The sequence below is a fragment of the Hyperolius riggenbachi genome, chromosome 4 (genome assembly GCF_040937935.1).
Source record: "Hyperolius riggenbachi isolate aHypRig1 chromosome 4, aHypRig1.pri, whole genome shotgun sequence".
NCBI classification, from domain to species: domain Eukaryota; kingdom Metazoa; phylum Chordata; class Amphibia; order Anura; family Hyperoliidae; genus Hyperolius; species Hyperolius riggenbachi.
In genome coordinates this window covers 473,115,862-473,133,287 of record NC_090649.1, presented here as the reverse complement: position 1 = coordinate 473,133,287, position 17,426 = coordinate 473,115,862, and the positions used below count along the sequence as shown (strand labels likewise).

Below are 17,426 nucleotides of genomic sequence, written 5' to 3'. Positions count from 1 at the left end.
CGAGAAAGATGTGGCGGGAGTGCGGACATGGCACACTGCAGGAGAGGGGCCGAGGATAGTGATGGAGGACAGCTTCTGGACCCCCTTCCTGTGCCCTAGCACCGTTAAGTGGCCAATCACAGAGGTTTGGGAGGGATAATCGAGAGGGACAGATACTTTAGCCAATCAAGGCTGATTTAGCATGTGACGCAACTTCTCTTTTGCGTCTGTGTACAAGATGAGAGCCAGGTGGCATGAGGAATAGAAATCAATTAGAAAAAATGTAAGATTGATTTTAAACATTTAAATTACCTGGTTAGCATCCATTTTACTTGTAGAACAGCTAATACTAAAGAATTGATTTTTAGATTTTATGCCTAACAGTTACTCTTTAAAGCGGACTTGAACACAGAACTTTCTCTCCCAAAGTATCAAATTTTTTTTTTCATTTTAAAGTCACGGATTCTTTTCAAGCAGCATTTACAGTGGTGTGAAAAACGATTTGCCCCCTTCCTGATTTCTTATTCTTTTGCATGTTTGTCACACTTAAATGTTTCTGCTCATCAAAAACCGTTAACTATTAGTCAAAGATAACATAATTGAACACAAAATGCAGTTTTAAATGATGGTTTTTATTATTTAGTGAGGAAAAAAAACTCCAAATCTACATGGCCCGGTGTGAAAAAGTGATTGCCCCCCCCCCCTTGTTAAAAAATAACTTCAAGGTGGTTTATTACACCTAAGTTCAATTTCTGTAGTCACCCCCAGGCCTGATTACTGCCACACCTGTTTCAATCAAGAAATCACTTAAATAGGAGCTATCTGACACAGAGAAGTAGACCAAAAGCACATCAAAAGCTAGATCCAAAGAAATTCAGGAACAAATGAGAACAAAAGTACTGTAATTGAAATCTATCAGTCTGGTAAAGGTTATAAAGCCATTTCTAAAGCTTTGGGACTCCAGCGAACCACAGTGAGAGCCATTATCCACAAATGGCAAACGCATGGAACAGTGATGAACCTTCCCAGGAGTGGCCGGCCGACCAAAATTACCCCAAGAGCGCAGAGAAAACTCATCCGAGAGGCCACAAAAGACCCCAGGACAACATCTAAAGAACTGCAGGCCTCACTTGCTTCAATTAAGGTCAGTGTTCACGACTCCACCATAAGAAAGAGACTGGGCAAAAACGGCCTGCATGGAAGATATCCAAGGCGCAAACCACTTTTAAGCAAAAAGAACATTAAGGCTCGTCTCAATTTTGCTAAAAAAACATCTCAATGATTGCCAAGACTTTTGGGAAAATACCTTGTGGACCGCGGAGGCAAAAGTTGAACTTTTTGGAAGGTGCGTGTCCCGTTACATCTGGCGTAGAAGTAACACTGCGTTTCAGCAAAGAACATCATACCAACAGTAAAATATGGTGGTGGTAGTGTGATGGTCTGGGGTTGTTTTGCTGCTTCAGGACCTGGAAGGCTTGCTGTGATAGATGGAACCATGAATTCTACTGTCTGCCAAAAAATCCTGAAGGAGAATGTCCGGCCATCTGTTAGTCAACTCAAGCTGAAGCGATCTTGGGTGCTGCAGCAGGACAATGACCCAAAACACACCAGCAAATTCACCTCTGAATGGCTGAAGAAAAACAAAATGAAGACTTTGGAGAGGCCTAGTCAAAGTCCTGACCTGAATCCTATTGAGATGTTGTGGCATGACCTTAAAAAGGCGGTTCATGCTAGAAAACCCTCAAATAAAGCTGAATTACAACAATTCTGCAAAGATGAGTGGGCCAAAATTCCTCCAGAGCGCTGTAAAAGACTCGTTGCAAGTTATCACAAATGCTTGATTGCAGTTATTGCTGCTAAGGGTGGCCCAAATAGTTATTAGGTTCAGGGGGCAATTTCTTTTTCACACAGGGCCATGTAGGTTTTGAGGTTTTTTTTCTCACTAAATAATATAAAACATCATTTAAAACTGCATTTTGTGTTCAATTATGTTATCTTTGACTAATAGTTAACGGTTTTTGATGAGCAGAAACATTTAAGTGTGACAAACATGCAAAATAATAAGAAATCAGGAAGGGGGCAAATAGTTTTTCACACCACTGTAATGGGCATTTTTTAGCGCTTCCAGTTAAAATGACCTCTAAGGGATGATTTACACTGCCAGTGAATACTGCCAATTTAGTGATGCTTTAGACCTCTAGCAAAACACTAGGGCAATGTAAACTCCACCGTTTTAAAGTGGACCTGAACTCAGAACTTCCTCTCTGCTCTAAAAGATAAGCAACAGCATAATAACCTTTAAAGAAAAACATTTCTTTGTTACAGCTGATACGAATCCTGCAATAAATCTGCAGTGTGTCTACTGCCTGCTTTCATGGAAGCAGACATATTGTTAACATCCTGTGGTTACAAATTGGATCAAGTTACGGCGGTGATAAGTAACAGATGAGGTGGAATTAAGATAGGATATACTCTCTGAATAGATACATGGTGCATTTCTCTTTGTTTTTCTTCTGTCCTGTGCAAGAGTTCAGGTCCACTTTAAAACAGAAGGTATTTATGATAATTCAGCATTAACCATTTCAGTCCCCAGGTATTTTTCACCTTATGCATCCGAGCAATTTTCACCTCCCATTCATTCGCTAATAACTTTATCACTAATTATCACAATGAATTGATCTATATCTTGTTTTTTTTTCGCCACGAATTACGGTAGGCTTTCTTTAGGTGGTACATTTTGCTAAGAATTTTTTTTTCTAAATGCATTTTAACAGGAATATTAAGAAAAAAATGGAAAAATGCAAACATTTATCAGTTTTCGGCCATTATAGCTTTAAAATAATACATGCTACCGTAATTAAAACCTATGTATTTTATTTGCCCATTTGTCCCAGTTATTACACCATTTAAATTATGTCCCTATCACAATGTATGGCACCGATATTTTATTTGGGAAAAAAAGGTGCATTTTTTCAGTTTTGCGTCCATCACTATTTACAAGCATATCATTTAAAAAATGTTCGCAATATACCCTCTTCACATGCATATTAAAAAAGTTCAGACCCTTAGGTAACTATTTATGTTTTTTTTTATTGTAATTTTTTTTTTCCATAAAATTTTTTATTTGGGTAATTTTTGGTGTGGGAGGTAAACGTTAACTTTAAATTTAATAACATGGGTTTATTTTATTAAAAACATTTATGTAGATATAGTCTTACTATTTGGCCACAAGATGGCCACAGGGAGAAGTGCTCGCTTCCAGAAAGCAGGAGGACAGGAAACTTTTTTTTTTGTCAGAAAGACTGCGGCCTCTAAAGAGAAGCCATCAAATTATTTTTTTATAAATGCATTTTCACAGGAATATTAAAAAAAAATTGAAAAAATTCATTGTTTCTCAGTTTTTGGCCATTATAGCTTATAAATAATACATGCTACCATAATGAAAAACAATGTATTTTATTTGCCCATTTGTCCTGGTTATTACACCATTTAAATTATGTCCCTATCGCAATGTATGGCGCCAATATTTTATTTGGAAATAAAGGTGTATTTTTTAAGTTTTGCGTCCATCACTATTTACAAGCTTATACTTAAAAAAATGTTCGTAATATACCCTCTTCACATACATATTAAAAAAGTTCAGACCCTTAGATAACTATTTATGGGTTTTTTTTTGTATTTTAACCACGCTCCCGCTGGCCCCCCGTGCGTGCTCCAGCTACCTGCCGTTAGCCCAGCGAACAGTGAAAGGGATTATAAATCCCTTTTACCGATCGCTTCCCCCCGGAGAAAAGCCTTCAGCGTCTCTCCAGACGCTGCAGCTTTTCTGCGTGCCAAAAAGTTCAGAGTCTTCTTTCTTCTTCCTGGGAGCGAGCTCGATCGCTCCCAGGACTATTTGACTGTGGCCATCTTGTGGCCAAATAGTAAAACTACACCCACATACATTTCACAATAGACATATACACTTTTTTACATTTAAAATAAAACTGTTTACCTCCCACACCAAAAATTACCCACATACAATTTTTAATTAAAAAAAATTAAAAATGTACAATAATAATAATAAAAAAAACCAAAACACATAAATAGTTACCTAAGGGTCTGAACTTTATAAAGATGCATGTCAAAGGAGTATATTAATATATTTTTTAAAAATTATGGGCTTGTAAATAGTGATGGACGCAAATTGAAAAATTGCACCTTTACTTCCCAAAAAAATATCGGCGTCATACATTGTGATAGGGACATAATTTAAATGGTGTAATAGGCAGGACAAATTGGCAAATAAAGTACATGGGTTTTAATTATGGTAGCATGTATGAATTTTAAACTATAATGGCCAAAAGCTGAGAAATAATGATTTTTTTCCATTTCTTTCTTATTCTTCCTGTTAAAATGCATTTACAGTAAAGTGGCTCTTAGCAAAATGTATCACCCACAGAAAGCCTAATTGGTGGCGGAAAAAACAAGATATAGATCCATTCATTGTGATAAGTAGTGATAAAGTTATTGGCAAATGAATGGGAGGTGAAAGTTGCTCAGATGCAAAAAAATTTCAACCCTGTGGGCTTAAGTGGTTAATTGTCATTTTTTTTCATTAAAAAATGTATTTGGGTAATTTTTGGTGCGGGAGGTAAACAGTTAATTTTAAATGTAATAATGTATGTTTATTTCATAAAAAAATGTATGTAGATGTAGTTTTACTATTTGGCCACAAGATGGCCACAGTCAACATTTTTTTTTTGTCCTCGAAGCGAACGCTCTCGCTTCTAGGAAGCATAAGGAGGATAAGAAACTTTTTTTCTTTTTTTTTTATCAGTACAACAGAGTAACCAAGCAGCTCAGGGTGACCCAAACTACTAGGAATGTATAGGGGGATAAAAGGAACCAAAAAGCCCTCCTACTAAAAAATTATTGCAAATTTCCTTCTTTCGCGGATGGTTCTCCCTCTAGTGTCTGACGCGTCTTCCTGTTTATACCGGAAGTCGTGTCAGAAGCTAGAGAGAAAAGCATCCGTGGAGCGCACGGAAGGTATGTATCTGCCGCTGCCCCGCCGCCTGCATACAATCTTTATTCAATGCTGGAGGGGAGCGCAGAGGGGAGAGCCCGAGGTGAGGGAGGGGGGGCCCTTCCCCCCTCCCCACCGACGTGCCACCAAGCTCTCCCCTCATGCTGCGACCCCTCCAGCCCCCAAAAACGGCCCTGAGCGGGCCCGGGGGGAGGGGCGGGCTAACTTAACCTGGGGGGTGCCGCCTGTCACTCACTACCTAACCTGGGGGTCCCTGTCACTCACTACCTAACTGGGGGTCCCTGTCGCTCACAACCTAACCTGGGGGTCCCTGTTACTCACTACCTAACTGGAGGTCCCTGTCACTCACTTCCTAACCTGGGGGCGCCTGTCACTTCCTAACCTGGGGGGCACCTGTCACTCACTACCTAACCTGGGGGTCCCTGTCACTCACTACCTAACCTGGGGGTCCATCACTACCTAACTGGGGGTCCCTGTCACTCACTACCTAACCTGGGGGTCCCTGTCACTCTACCTAATCTGGGGGCTCCTACCACTACATACACTGGGGGTCCCTGTCACTACCTGAACTGGGGGTCACCTGTCACTACTTACACTGGGGGGCTCCTGTCACTGCCTGAACTGGGGGGCTCCTGTCACTGCCTAAACTGGGGGGCTCCTGTCACTACCTAAACTTGGGGACTCCTGGCACTACCTTAACTAGGGGGCACCTGTCACTACCTAAACTATACAGGCCAGCCAGCCCAGCATCACCACCAGCCAACCAGCCCAGAATCACTGTCAAAAAGGCCACAGCATCACCACCAGTCAGGCCAGCATTTACTTCAACCAGCCAAGCACAGCCCAGCATCCCCGCCAGCCAACCCAGCCACAGTATCACCGCCAACCCAGCCACAGCATCGGCCACAGCATCACCGCCAGCCAACCCGGACACAGCATCACCGCCAGCCAGGCCACAGCATCACTGCCAGCCAGGCCACAGCATCACTGCCAGGCCTTTCAGCCCACACATCATCCCCAATCCCGCCAAAAACAGTATTGCCAGGCACAGCAGCCAGTACAGGAGAATTCAGAAGCCAGGTGAGAGGTGTCTACCATATTAAGGGGGCATTCTGCCTATTTATGTGAAATGCTGTCTATTTATGTGCCTCATGACTGCTGAATTTGTCTTGTTGGGGGCCTCATGATTGCTGAATTTGTCTTGTTGGGGGCCTCACGATTGCTGAATTTGTCATGTTGGAGGCCTCATTTTTGCTGAATTTGTCTTGATAGGGGCCTCATGATTGCTGAATTTGTCTTGATGGGGGCCTCATGATTTGTTGGGGGCCTCACGATTGCTGAATTTGTCATGTTGGGGGCCTCATGATTGCTGAATTTGTCTTGTTGGGAATCACATGATTGCTAACTGCGAGACTATGGGAAAAGCTGAATCATCATCATATGAGACAATAGCATTAAATCTACTTTTTTTTTGCTTTTTAACCACTTAACGACCGCCTAACGCCGATAGGCGTCGGCGGGTCGTTAGTGGTATAGCATGCCTTTCCATGCCAGTTCACGGAGACTGTCTCCGTGAACAGCCGGAGAGCCGCCGATCGCGGCTCGCCAGCGAACTGTAAACAGGCGGGGAAGAAATCCCCGCTGTTTACATCACACGGCGCTGCTGCGCAGCAGCGCCGTGACATAGATCAGCGATCCCCGGCCTCTGATTGGCCGGGGAACGCCGGCATATGATAGGCTGAAGCCTATCCTTCAATGCGCAGGACGGAAATCCGTCCTGCACAGCCCATTTAGGGAGAGGGAGGTAAGGGGAAGAAGGGGGCACCGAAAACGCTGCGGAGGGGGGCTTTGAAGAGCCCCCCCCCCCCGCAGATTACAAACAGCCGGCGGCGATCAGACCCCCCCAGCAGGACATCCCCCTAGTGGGGAAAAAAGGGGGGGAAGTCTGATCGCCAAGGCTCAATCCTGATCGGTGCTGCGGGCTGGAGAGCCCACGCAGCACCGATCACTGCAGAAAGCTCTGGTCCTTAAGAAAATTAAAACTGAAAATAAAACTGGGAGGTTCTAAAAAAATGAATATATTTTTCAGGAGTAGGATGGATGAAATTGTTTATCTTCACAGTTTATTTTCAACTTGGGTTTTCCACAATGTTCATGTATGAGTTAAAACGTTTGTACAGTATTTAGTTTACAGTGATGTGAAAAACTATTTGCCCCCTTCCTGATTTCTTATTCTTTTGCATGTTTGTCACACTTAAATGTTTCTGCTCATCAAAAACCGTTAACTATTAGTCAAAGATAACATAATTGAACACAAAATGCAGTTTTAAATGATGGTTTTTATTATTTAGTGAGAGAAAAAACTCCAAATCTACATGGCCCGGTGTGAAAAAGTGATTGCCCCCTTTGTTAAAAAAATAACTTAACTGTGGTTTATCACACCTGAGTTCAATTTCTGTAGTCACCCCCAGGCCTGATTACTGCCACACCTGTTTCAATCAAGAAATCACTTAAATAGGAGCTATCTGACACAGAGAAGTAGACCAAAAGCACCTCAAAATCTAGACATCATGCCAAGATCCAAAGAAATTCAGGAATAAATGAGAACAAAAGTAATTGAGATCTATCAGTCTGGTAAAGGTTATAAAGCCATTTCTAAAGCTTTGGGACTCCAGCGAACCACAGTGAGAGCCATTATCCACAAATGGCAAAAACATGGAACAGTGATGAACCTTCCCATGAGTGGCCGGCCGACCAAAATTACCCCAAGAGCGCAGAGAAAACTCATCCGAGAGGCTACAAAAGACCCCAGGACAACATCTAAAGAACTGCAGGCCTCACTTGCCTCAATTAAGGTCAGTGTTCACGACTCCACCATAAGAAAGAGACTGGGAAAAAACGGCCTGCATGGCAGATATCCAAGGCGCAAACCACTTTTAAGCAAAAAGAACATTAAAGGTGGCCATACACTGGTCGATTTGCCATCAGATTCGACCAACAGATAGATCCCTCTCTGATCGAATCTGATCAGAGAGGGATCGTATGGCTACCTTTACAGCAAACAGATTGTGAACCGATTTCAGCCTGAAACCGTTCACAATCTGTTGTGGTGGTACTGCTGCTGCTGCCCCCGCCCGCCCGCATACATTACCTGCTCCGCCGGCGCGACTGCAGTCTCCCGGTCACCGCTGCTCCGTCTGCGCTCTGGTCTCCAGATCCGGCATGCCTCACTTCTTCTAGCCCGGCAGGAAGTTTAAACAGTAGAGGGCGCTCTACTGTTTAAACTTCCTGCCGGGCTAGAAGAAGTGAGGCATGCCGGACCTGGAGACCAGAGCGCAGATGGAGCAGCGGTGACCGGGAGACTGCAGTCGCGCCGGCGGAGCAGGTAATGTATGCGGGCTCTATTGCGTCGGTCGTCGGGCACTCGAACGCCGCTAGCGATGCGCTCTTTACCCGCGGGCGATCGACGGTTATTTTCCGCACGGCACGATCGACGGGATCGGACGAAATGGATCGAAATTCGGCGTGTAGCGTGAACGATTGGCAGCAGATTCGATCCCAGTGATCGAATCTGCTGTCGAAACGGGCGCAAATCGGGCCAGTGTATGGCCTGCTTTAGGCTCGTCTCAATTTTGCTAAAAAACATCTCAATGATTGCCAAGACTTTGGGGAAAATACCTTGTGGACCTATGAGGCAAAAGTTGAACTTTTTGGAAGGTGCGTATCCCGTTACATCTGGCGTAGAAGTAACACAGCATTTCAGCAAAAGAACATCATGCCAACAGTAAAATATGGTGGTGGTAGTGTGATGGTCTGGGGTTGTTTTGCTGCTTCAGGACCTGGAAGGCTTGCTGTGATACATGGAACTATGAATTCTACTCAGGGGCGTATCTGGGTAATATAGTGCCTATGGCAAACACTGAAATTGCGCCCCCCCCCAGTCAGTACCCTTCCCTTCTAAAAACAGCATCTTTTCTCGCTCCATACATGTGTTATGGTGTCCTGTATTTTTTTGGCTCTGGGTTTTGCTGAGGTTTTTTGGGGGAAATGGCTCTTCTTATTTACTCTCTGTCTCTTTTCTAACACTAAGCAAAGTGCGTCCTACATAATTAAGTAGCCATGTTCACCAGATATTCGCATTAATCTGATCTGAGGTCTGAATGACAGGGAGGCATGGAGGCAGGCATGGTGGCACAGCATAGGGGCGGCACGGTGCAGTACAGGTGTAGGAATAGCGCCCATGGTGCTGTGGCGCCCATGGCACATGCCATGCTTGCACCCCTCTAGATACGCCTCTGATTCTACTGTCTACCAAAAAATCCTGAAGGAGAATGTCCGGCCATCTGTTCGTCAACTCAAGCTGAATCGATCTTGGGTGCTGCAGCAGGACAATTACCCAAAACACACCAGCAAATCCACCTCTGAATGGCTGAAGAAAAACAAAATGAAGACTTTGGAGAGGCCTAGTCAAAGTCCTGACCTGAATCCTATTGAGATGTTGTGGCATGACCTTAAAAAGGCGGTTCATGCTAGAAAACCCTCAAATAAAGCTGAATTACAACAACTCTGCAAAGATGAGTGGGCCAAAATTCCTCCAGAGCGCTGTAATAGACTCGTTGCAAGTTATCACAAACGCTTGGTTGCAGTTATTGCTGCTAAGGGTGGCCCAACCAGTTATTAGGTTCAGGGGCAATTTCTTTTTCACACAGGGCCATGTAGGTTTTGAGTTTTTTTTCCCACTAAATAATAAAAACCATCATTCAAAAATGCATTTTGTGTTCAATTATGTTATCTTTGACTAATAGTTAACGGTTTTTGATGAGCAGAAACATTTAAGTGTGACATGCAAAAGAATAAGAAATGAGGAAGGGGGCAAATAGTTTTTCACATCACTGTAAATTGCTGTTGCCACAAGGGGGCCCAGTGATTTCTAGTTACGCCCCTGACTACTACCTAAACTCGGGACACCTATAGACCTGGCTACTTATACTGTACTTAGAGGGGTGTGGGAATGTTGGGGTGGAGGAGGGTCCTGGAAGAATGTTTGGGTGGGAGGTCCGAGGTCCGTGGGGTTGGAAGTTCGTGGGGGGGGGGGGGGCATAAAAATACATATACATACATAGACACATACATAGACATATGACTTTGGTAGGGATTACATTGTGAGCTCCTCTGAGGGACAGTTAGTGAAAAGACAATATACTCTGTACAGCACTGAGGAAGATGTCATCGGTATATAAATACTAAATGATTATAAAGGGGGGAAACAAAGGTGAATGAGGGAGAGAAGAGGAGTGGAGAGAGACACTGAAAATAGCCTGAGATGGAACAGAGAGATTATCTGTATTGCAGTGATATCACTGAGGCTACTTGCCTGTAATGTGACTCCTACCCTTGCTAATCTCTCACACAAGTCAGCAAGCAGCCCTCCTGGAGTCTAGGGACTGTCAAAAACTTTTCAACCTGTGTAATAGGTTATCTAGCATGCAGTCTTTACAATGGTGAGACAGCAGAGTTTTTTTCTATGGACCCTGCAGGAAGCAAGCCTCTGCTTTGCTGCATGCTGTGTAGTGTGTGTACATTTACAGCTTAGCCAGTCTGAATGCAACAGGCACTGCACTGGTTGAAGTTGCCTGGGGGGGGGGGCAGGAGGTTGTGCAGGAATTTACCCCCTTTCCACCTAGCCGGTCAGCAGCACCTGCCTGGCATGGGAGGTAATGCTGATCACTGCACTCACTGCTGTACAGGAGGAGCCCTGGCTGTGTCGTGTCACATGTCACAGTCACCGAGATACTACTGACCTGAAAATAGGAGCGGCCGGGCTGGGCGGTGACGTCATGCAATGACTCTATCAGACTCTGCCCCATATAAGCCGCACAGCCGAGCCGGGAGCACCAGGGGAAGAGGCGTCGGGTGATCTGTCCTTCAGCACTGCAAATCTACACTGCAGCCTCCTCCAGCACTGCCAGATCCCACTGCATCTTCCTCCAGCACTGCAAGATCCCACTGCATCCTCCTCCAGCATTGCAAGATCCCTTTACATACGCCTCCAGCACAGCAAGATCCCTCTGCATCCTCCTCCAGCATTGCCAGATCCCACTGCATCCTCCTCCAGCACTGCAAGATCCCACTGCATCCACCTCCAGCACTGCAAGATCCCACCGCATCCACCTCCAGCACTGCAAGATCCCACTGCATCCACCTCCAGCACTGCAAGATCCCACTGCATCCTCCTCCAGCACTGCAAGATCCCACTGCATCCACCTCCAGCACTGCAAGATCCCACCGCATCCACCTCCAGCACTGCAAGATCCCACCGCATCCTCCTCCAGCACTGCAAGATCCCACTGCATCCTCCTCCAGCACTGCAAGATCCCACTGCATCCTCCTCCAGCACTGCAAGATCCCACTGCATCCTCCTCCAGCACTGCAAGATCCCACTGCATCCTCCTCCAGCACTGCAAGATCCCACTGCATCCTCCTCCAGCACTGCAAGATCCCACTGCATCCTCCTCCAGCACTGCAAGATCCCACTGCATCCTCCTCCAGCACTGCAAGATCCCACTGCATCCTCCAGCACTGCAAAATCCCACTGCATCCTCCTCCAGCACCTGCTACATCTTTCCACCAGCACTGCAATATTCCAGTGCATCACCTGCCAGCACCTTGCATCCTTCACACTGCCTGATTCCACTGCATGTAGCTGTACCAACAGATCTTAGTACAAAATCAACACTGCTGTACTGATTAGTATTTCACTCTGTACACACTGAACAGTTACTCAGGGACTGACTTTTCCAGGTACTTTCTTTGAAAATCAGGCAGTAAGTTTTGCACCCCCACCAACATCCCAGGTCAAGAACGTTACAACGTATGGTGCTCAACCTGGCTGACACACTGCTCGCTGCCCGTTGCCTTATGCCCAGTGTCTCCAGGCACTGCACGGGTATCTCAGCCTATACTAAAACACAGAGCTGACAGTGGCCTTATCGCTGACCCTCTGGAACCCTCCTTTGTAATCCGCACTGACCATCGGCTGTCCTCCAAGCTACCATGGGGCGCTACACTGGGAAGACCTGCCGGCTGATCTTTATGCTGGTCATCACGGTCATCTTCTTCTTTGCAGAGCTGGTGTCCGGCTACCTGGGCAACTCCATCGCCCTCATCTCAGATTCCTTCAACATGCTGTCCGATCTGATTTCATTGTGCGTAGGCATCACCGCCTCCCGTATTTCCCGCCGCACCAAGTGGGGTCCTCGGGTCAGCTACGGTTACGCCCGGGCCGAAGTGGTGGGTGCCCTGTGCAATGCCGTCTTTTTGACCGCCCTGTGTTTTACCATCTTGGTGGACTCGGTGCTTAGGCTGGCCAAGCCACAGAGGATTGATGGTGTGGAGCTGGTGCTGATTGTGGGTGCGCTAGGACTTGGAGTGAACATTATAGGCCTGTTGGTCTTCCAGGACTATGGATCATGTATAAGATCCATCCGACGGCACACAAATGCGCAGGATCCAGAGAATCGCAGGAAACCATCGAACGACCAACTCAACGTCACCCCCTACAAGGCAAACGACCAGGGACCCGAGAGCAATGACCACTCCGGAGCAGGTGCCTTTCGGTTATTTTATCAGGGGTCTTTGGGGGATGGCTAGGCTAGTATTGAACTCTTTAGCACAACACCAACAGGTGTACATAGGTGTAGGCTAGTGTAGGGGACCCAACAGGAAATCTCATAGGGAAAAAACACTTATGTGATTGGGTGGACGGCACCCTCTCAAACTGCTAGGTTTCAGATAGGTTGTAGTAAACTACGCCCACACTGTTCAGCTAATCACAACGCTTTGCGCCGTAGAGGCTGCTGTGATTGGACAACTGTTCCCTATGAGGTTTCCTGTTGGGTCCCCTAAAGTAGACCAGCGCATAGGTGTCTGTAGGCCATATACCATTGCCAAATCAGGTTAGTAAAACTAGCCACACATGTGGTTGTACAATCTTTACATTTTTGATTGAAAGATGCAAAATTGACCATATTTTATGCTAGGCACACACTATTCAATTTCCCGTCAGATCGATGGGTTGCACCCAATGGCGTAGCTAAGGAGCTGTGGGCCCCGATGCAAGTTTTACATTGGGGGCCCCCCAAGCACTCTATACATAACAATTGCTACAGCGTACCAAAACCTGCCAATGGCAACTACAGTGTCAGAGGTGCAAGAAGGGGATGGGGAGCAGTTTGTTAATGATTACCACTATTCAAAGTATCTATAGAAGTGATTATTATGAGCACAGGACCAATAGAGAGCTAATACTGAAGTTGAAGGAGAGCCCTTCGGGGCCCCTCTGGCCCAAGGGCCCTGATGCGTTTGCAACCTCTGCACCTCCTATTGCTACGCTCCTGGTCGCACCAATAATTTCCGACACGTCCAATCTGCTTCCGATCCATAACACGATTGATTTTGTGCAGTAGGGATCAGAAAATCAATCCCGTTATTGTTCGGTGAGCTGATCGGACAAGTCGGAAATAATCATTTTGACCCATAAATCTGCAGGGAAATTCGATGGTGTATACTTAGCATTACAGTCCATTCAGATGATGAGATTGTATTTGTGTGGCTGCCTGCTTTACCGTCTATGTGAGTCATGTGGACTTATCAGATGCATGCATTCAATTTAATACAAAATAGCTCGTCTCATGAGCTCAAACGAGCTTAGAATCCTGTACGTTTGTTAAAAACCAAAAATACTGATTGTGCAACCCACTTGCGATATCTGTAGTCAGTATTGTTCCCGGCATGATGACTAGGCAATTTATGGGCTATCTGAGGTCTCGCAAAGCTGGAAAAAAAAAACCTGTGGTTTTTGTTCTGACAGTTATAACTGTCAGTGTTCTCTTCGTATGCCTGTTGTCTCCCTACGGCCCCAATTTTGGTCTTGGGAACACAACATTTATTTATTTGTATTTATAAAGCACCAATATATTACGCAGCGCTGTACATTAAAAATGGATTAGATCTGTCTTGCTGTTATGTAGATCAGAGATTAAAAATATCTATTTTTGGAACCTAAACACAAGGTTTAGAAAGACATGCCCTTCCTCCTAATGTTTTCTGGCCCCACCCCTATTTCACGAAAGTTGTGAATATTTTCATTGGTGCACACCCCCTTTTGAATGTTACTTAGGACACTGACTGTTATTTCAAGGATAATAACTATAAGAATCGAATTTGCCTGTCCGCTGTCTATTATCCAGAATGGGATTATCCACCAGGCAATTTAGGCAGATGCCTGGGGCCTAGTGGGAGCCAAGGGGCCCACCATCCACCTTCTCTGACCTTTCTCCATTTCATCTTACCTAAAGGACTACATGTTAATCCACCTCTTTTATCCCCTTGCAACACCAAGTCCCCATCACCACTTAGGGCCCATTCACACCTGAGTGATTAGCGGGTGATTCCCGTTAATCGCTGAAGCGCCACCGCTTTTTAAAGCGCTACTGCTATTTTACCCTATGGCAGTGTTCTCACGGTCGAGATTGGCGGTGATCATGGACGTTTTGCGATTAGCGCCAATCGCAAACATGTTACCTGCAGCATTTTTGTCGCGATTCTGGAGCAATCGCGTTACAGTGCTTAATAAAGCACTGACCGCGATCGCTCTGAATTGCGGAAGTGTCCAGTGATTTTTACCGCGCTAATCACGGTAAAATCACTTGTGCAAAACGCTAGCGATTAGCGCTAGAATTTTGCGCTTTTAGATGTGAACGGGCCTAAGGGTGTCCATACACGTTTAGATTCCCACACAATGTGGCAAGCAGATCAATCCCTCTGTGATCTGAATCTGATCAGAGAGGGATCGATCCCCCTGATAAACTGCACATAGATTTTCAATCGAGTTCACAGTGAGATCTACTGAAAATCTATCAAACTGCAGCTCTGGACCATCGATCTTCTGCCGCTCCCCATGTGTATCCAAACTAATGAAATTGGCCATCCAATTGTGGTTTGGATCACTTTTTGCCATAAATCGATGCCTCTACTGCCCTCTGCTATTCACCATTGCATCAAAAATCCAACATGGCTGCCAGTCGACCACATCTGCATGTGTGTTAGGTGAATTCCCGAATGACTGTCTTGTACAAAGCATGGGTGAGGCATTCAGTTCTGCAGCAGCTCGGGGTGCAGGTTATCATGTACTGTATGCATGATAGTACCATTTGTACAATTCTGTTTATCATTACCATGTGCTATCTGGCTTGCTGCAACCTTTGCAGTATGGTAAGAAGAACAAGTCTTATCTGAGGTCAGAGGGTTAAAGACTTCATGAATTGCTGCTTTTTCTTATCTTCATTAACCTTGCAGCCTGTACATGTGGGTTGGCTGATGTGAGGCAGAGAAGCCTAGGCAGAAAACAATGTATACACCAGAGATGGATTAACATGTAATAGGGCTCTGGCAAGGTAGTAGATTTGGGACCCGTTGTGGTCTTTTTGGTAAGCTGAAGTGCAGAGAGGTCAGAGAAGGTGGCTGATAGGCTCAGTGACACCCACTAGGCCCCAGGCACCTGCCTTGGTTGCCTGGTGAATGATCTTGCTCTGGCAGCATGGTGGCCTAGTGGTTAGCACTCCTGCCTTGCCGTGCTGGGTCCCCGGTTTTTATACCAGCCAGGTCAACATCTGCAAGGAGTTTGTATATTCTCTCCCACAGCTTAAAAACATACAGATAAGTTAATTGGCTTCCCTCTAAAATTCGCTGAGCGGATCGTTCAGGAACAGCCTTATCAGTCCGCCGACAAACAGTGCGTACACACTCACTACTGTCTGCTGAAAGTCCGCGCAGCCGGAGGGTCTAACGGACCCGTCGTTGGCTTCCGTAGTGCATGTGTACGCACCTTAAAGACACACTGAAGCGAGACTAAATCTCGCTTCAGCTCTCATATATAGCAGGGGCACGTGTGCCCCTGCTAAAACGCCGCTAACCCGCGGCTAAACGAGGGTCCCTGACCCCCCAACCCACCCCCGCAAACCTTGGTCGGAAATCTGGTCGCAGATTAGCCCTTCCTAGAGGCAGGGCTAACGGCTGCAGCCCTGCCTCACAGCGCGTCTATCAGACGCGCATCGCCGCCTCTCTCCCACCCCTCTCAGTGAAGGAAGACTGAGAGGGGCGGGGGAGAGGCGGAGATACGCGCTGACAGACGCGCGTGGGGCAGGGCTGCGGCGGTTAGCCCTGCCCCAATGCGGAAGCGCTCCCCCGCATTACGGAGGGGATTTGGGGGGACAGGGACCCCCGGTAAGCCGCGCTATAGCGGCGTTTTAGCAGGGGCACACGTGCCCCTGCTATATATGAGGTCTGAAGCGAGATCTATTCTCGCTTCAGACTCTCTTTAAGTGACAAGAATGTATATACTCTGTAAAGCGCTGCGGTAGATGTCGGTACTATATAAATACTAAATAATTATATATAGTACCATATATACACAAACATAACCTGAGCTTAAACTACCCCCGGAGTGAAAACATATTTTGTGGATTAAACAGGGGGCCTAGATAACCTGCTACTGATCCTTTTCGTCATGCTCTTTGACTTACATTCCCCAACCTTTACCCTCCAACAGCTTTCTGGAATGTCACCTACAGGTGATCAAGCAATTCTGAACTGGGCATGTCCCAAGTTCCAAACCGCACATGCCCAGTGAAAGAAAGTGCTCTTCTTCCTGCCATGCACAGACACTTACTTTTACTGGGCATGTGCGGTTTGGAACTCACACATGCGTAGTTCAGATTTGCTCGTGGGGCGGCCGTGGGCTGACGACCCAGTCAAATATTAAAGAGAAACCGTAACCAAGAATTGAACTTCATCCCAATCAGTAGCTGATACCCCCTTTCCCCTGAGAAATCTTTTCCTTTTCACAAACGGCTCATCATGGGGCTCTGTATAGCTGATATTGTGGTGAAACCCCTCCCACAGTGTGATGTCAGGACATGATCCTGACAGTTTCCTGTCTGTGAACCTCACTGCATTGTGGGAAATAACAGCTGTTTACAACTGCCAAAAAAGCAAGCAGCATCTCCTTCCACTGACATCACCTGCAAACAGTAAAAATGTCACCATGTAATAAATGTCAGAATGTAAATCAGGGAGAGGAAACATTTTACAATGGGCAAACACTGACGAAACCATTTATACATAATTATGATAAAAATGAAGCACTTCTTGTATTACATTTTTTTCTCTGGAGTTCCTCTTTAAGGGCCCATTTCCACTGCAGCCAATCGCAGCAGTTACACCCGGATGCAAATTTGTATCAGCATGAGTTCCGCATCCATTTCCGAAACAGACATGGCACTAGTGAAAACCTGCCCTTAGAGGTCAGGTAAAGGGAGGGTTCATTAGAAAAAGGGTCAGTAGAAGGTAATCTAGACCT

At 45.8% G+C, this 17,426-nt stretch overlaps 1 protein-coding gene across 5 annotated transcripts in view; it reads left to right on the top strand.

Annotated features, from left to right (window-relative positions):
• SLC30A10 (solute carrier family 30 member 10) overlaps window positions 1–17,426 on the top strand; it is a 96,974-nt gene that overhangs the window by 54,353 nt on the left and 25,195 nt on the right. For 2 of the 5 annotated variants that reach the window (XM_068232909.1, XM_068232911.1), the window contains exon 1: window positions 11,480–12,614. The exons of the other annotated variants lie outside the window; for them this stretch is intronic. In XM_068232909.1, coding sequence (XP_068089010.1) covers window positions 12,062–12,614 — 553 coding nt within the window. In that variant the 5' untranslated portion in view covers window positions 11,480–12,061. Of the gene's footprint in view, window positions 1–11,479; window positions 12,615–17,426 lie in introns of those variants that run through there. 5 annotated transcript variants of the gene reach the window in all.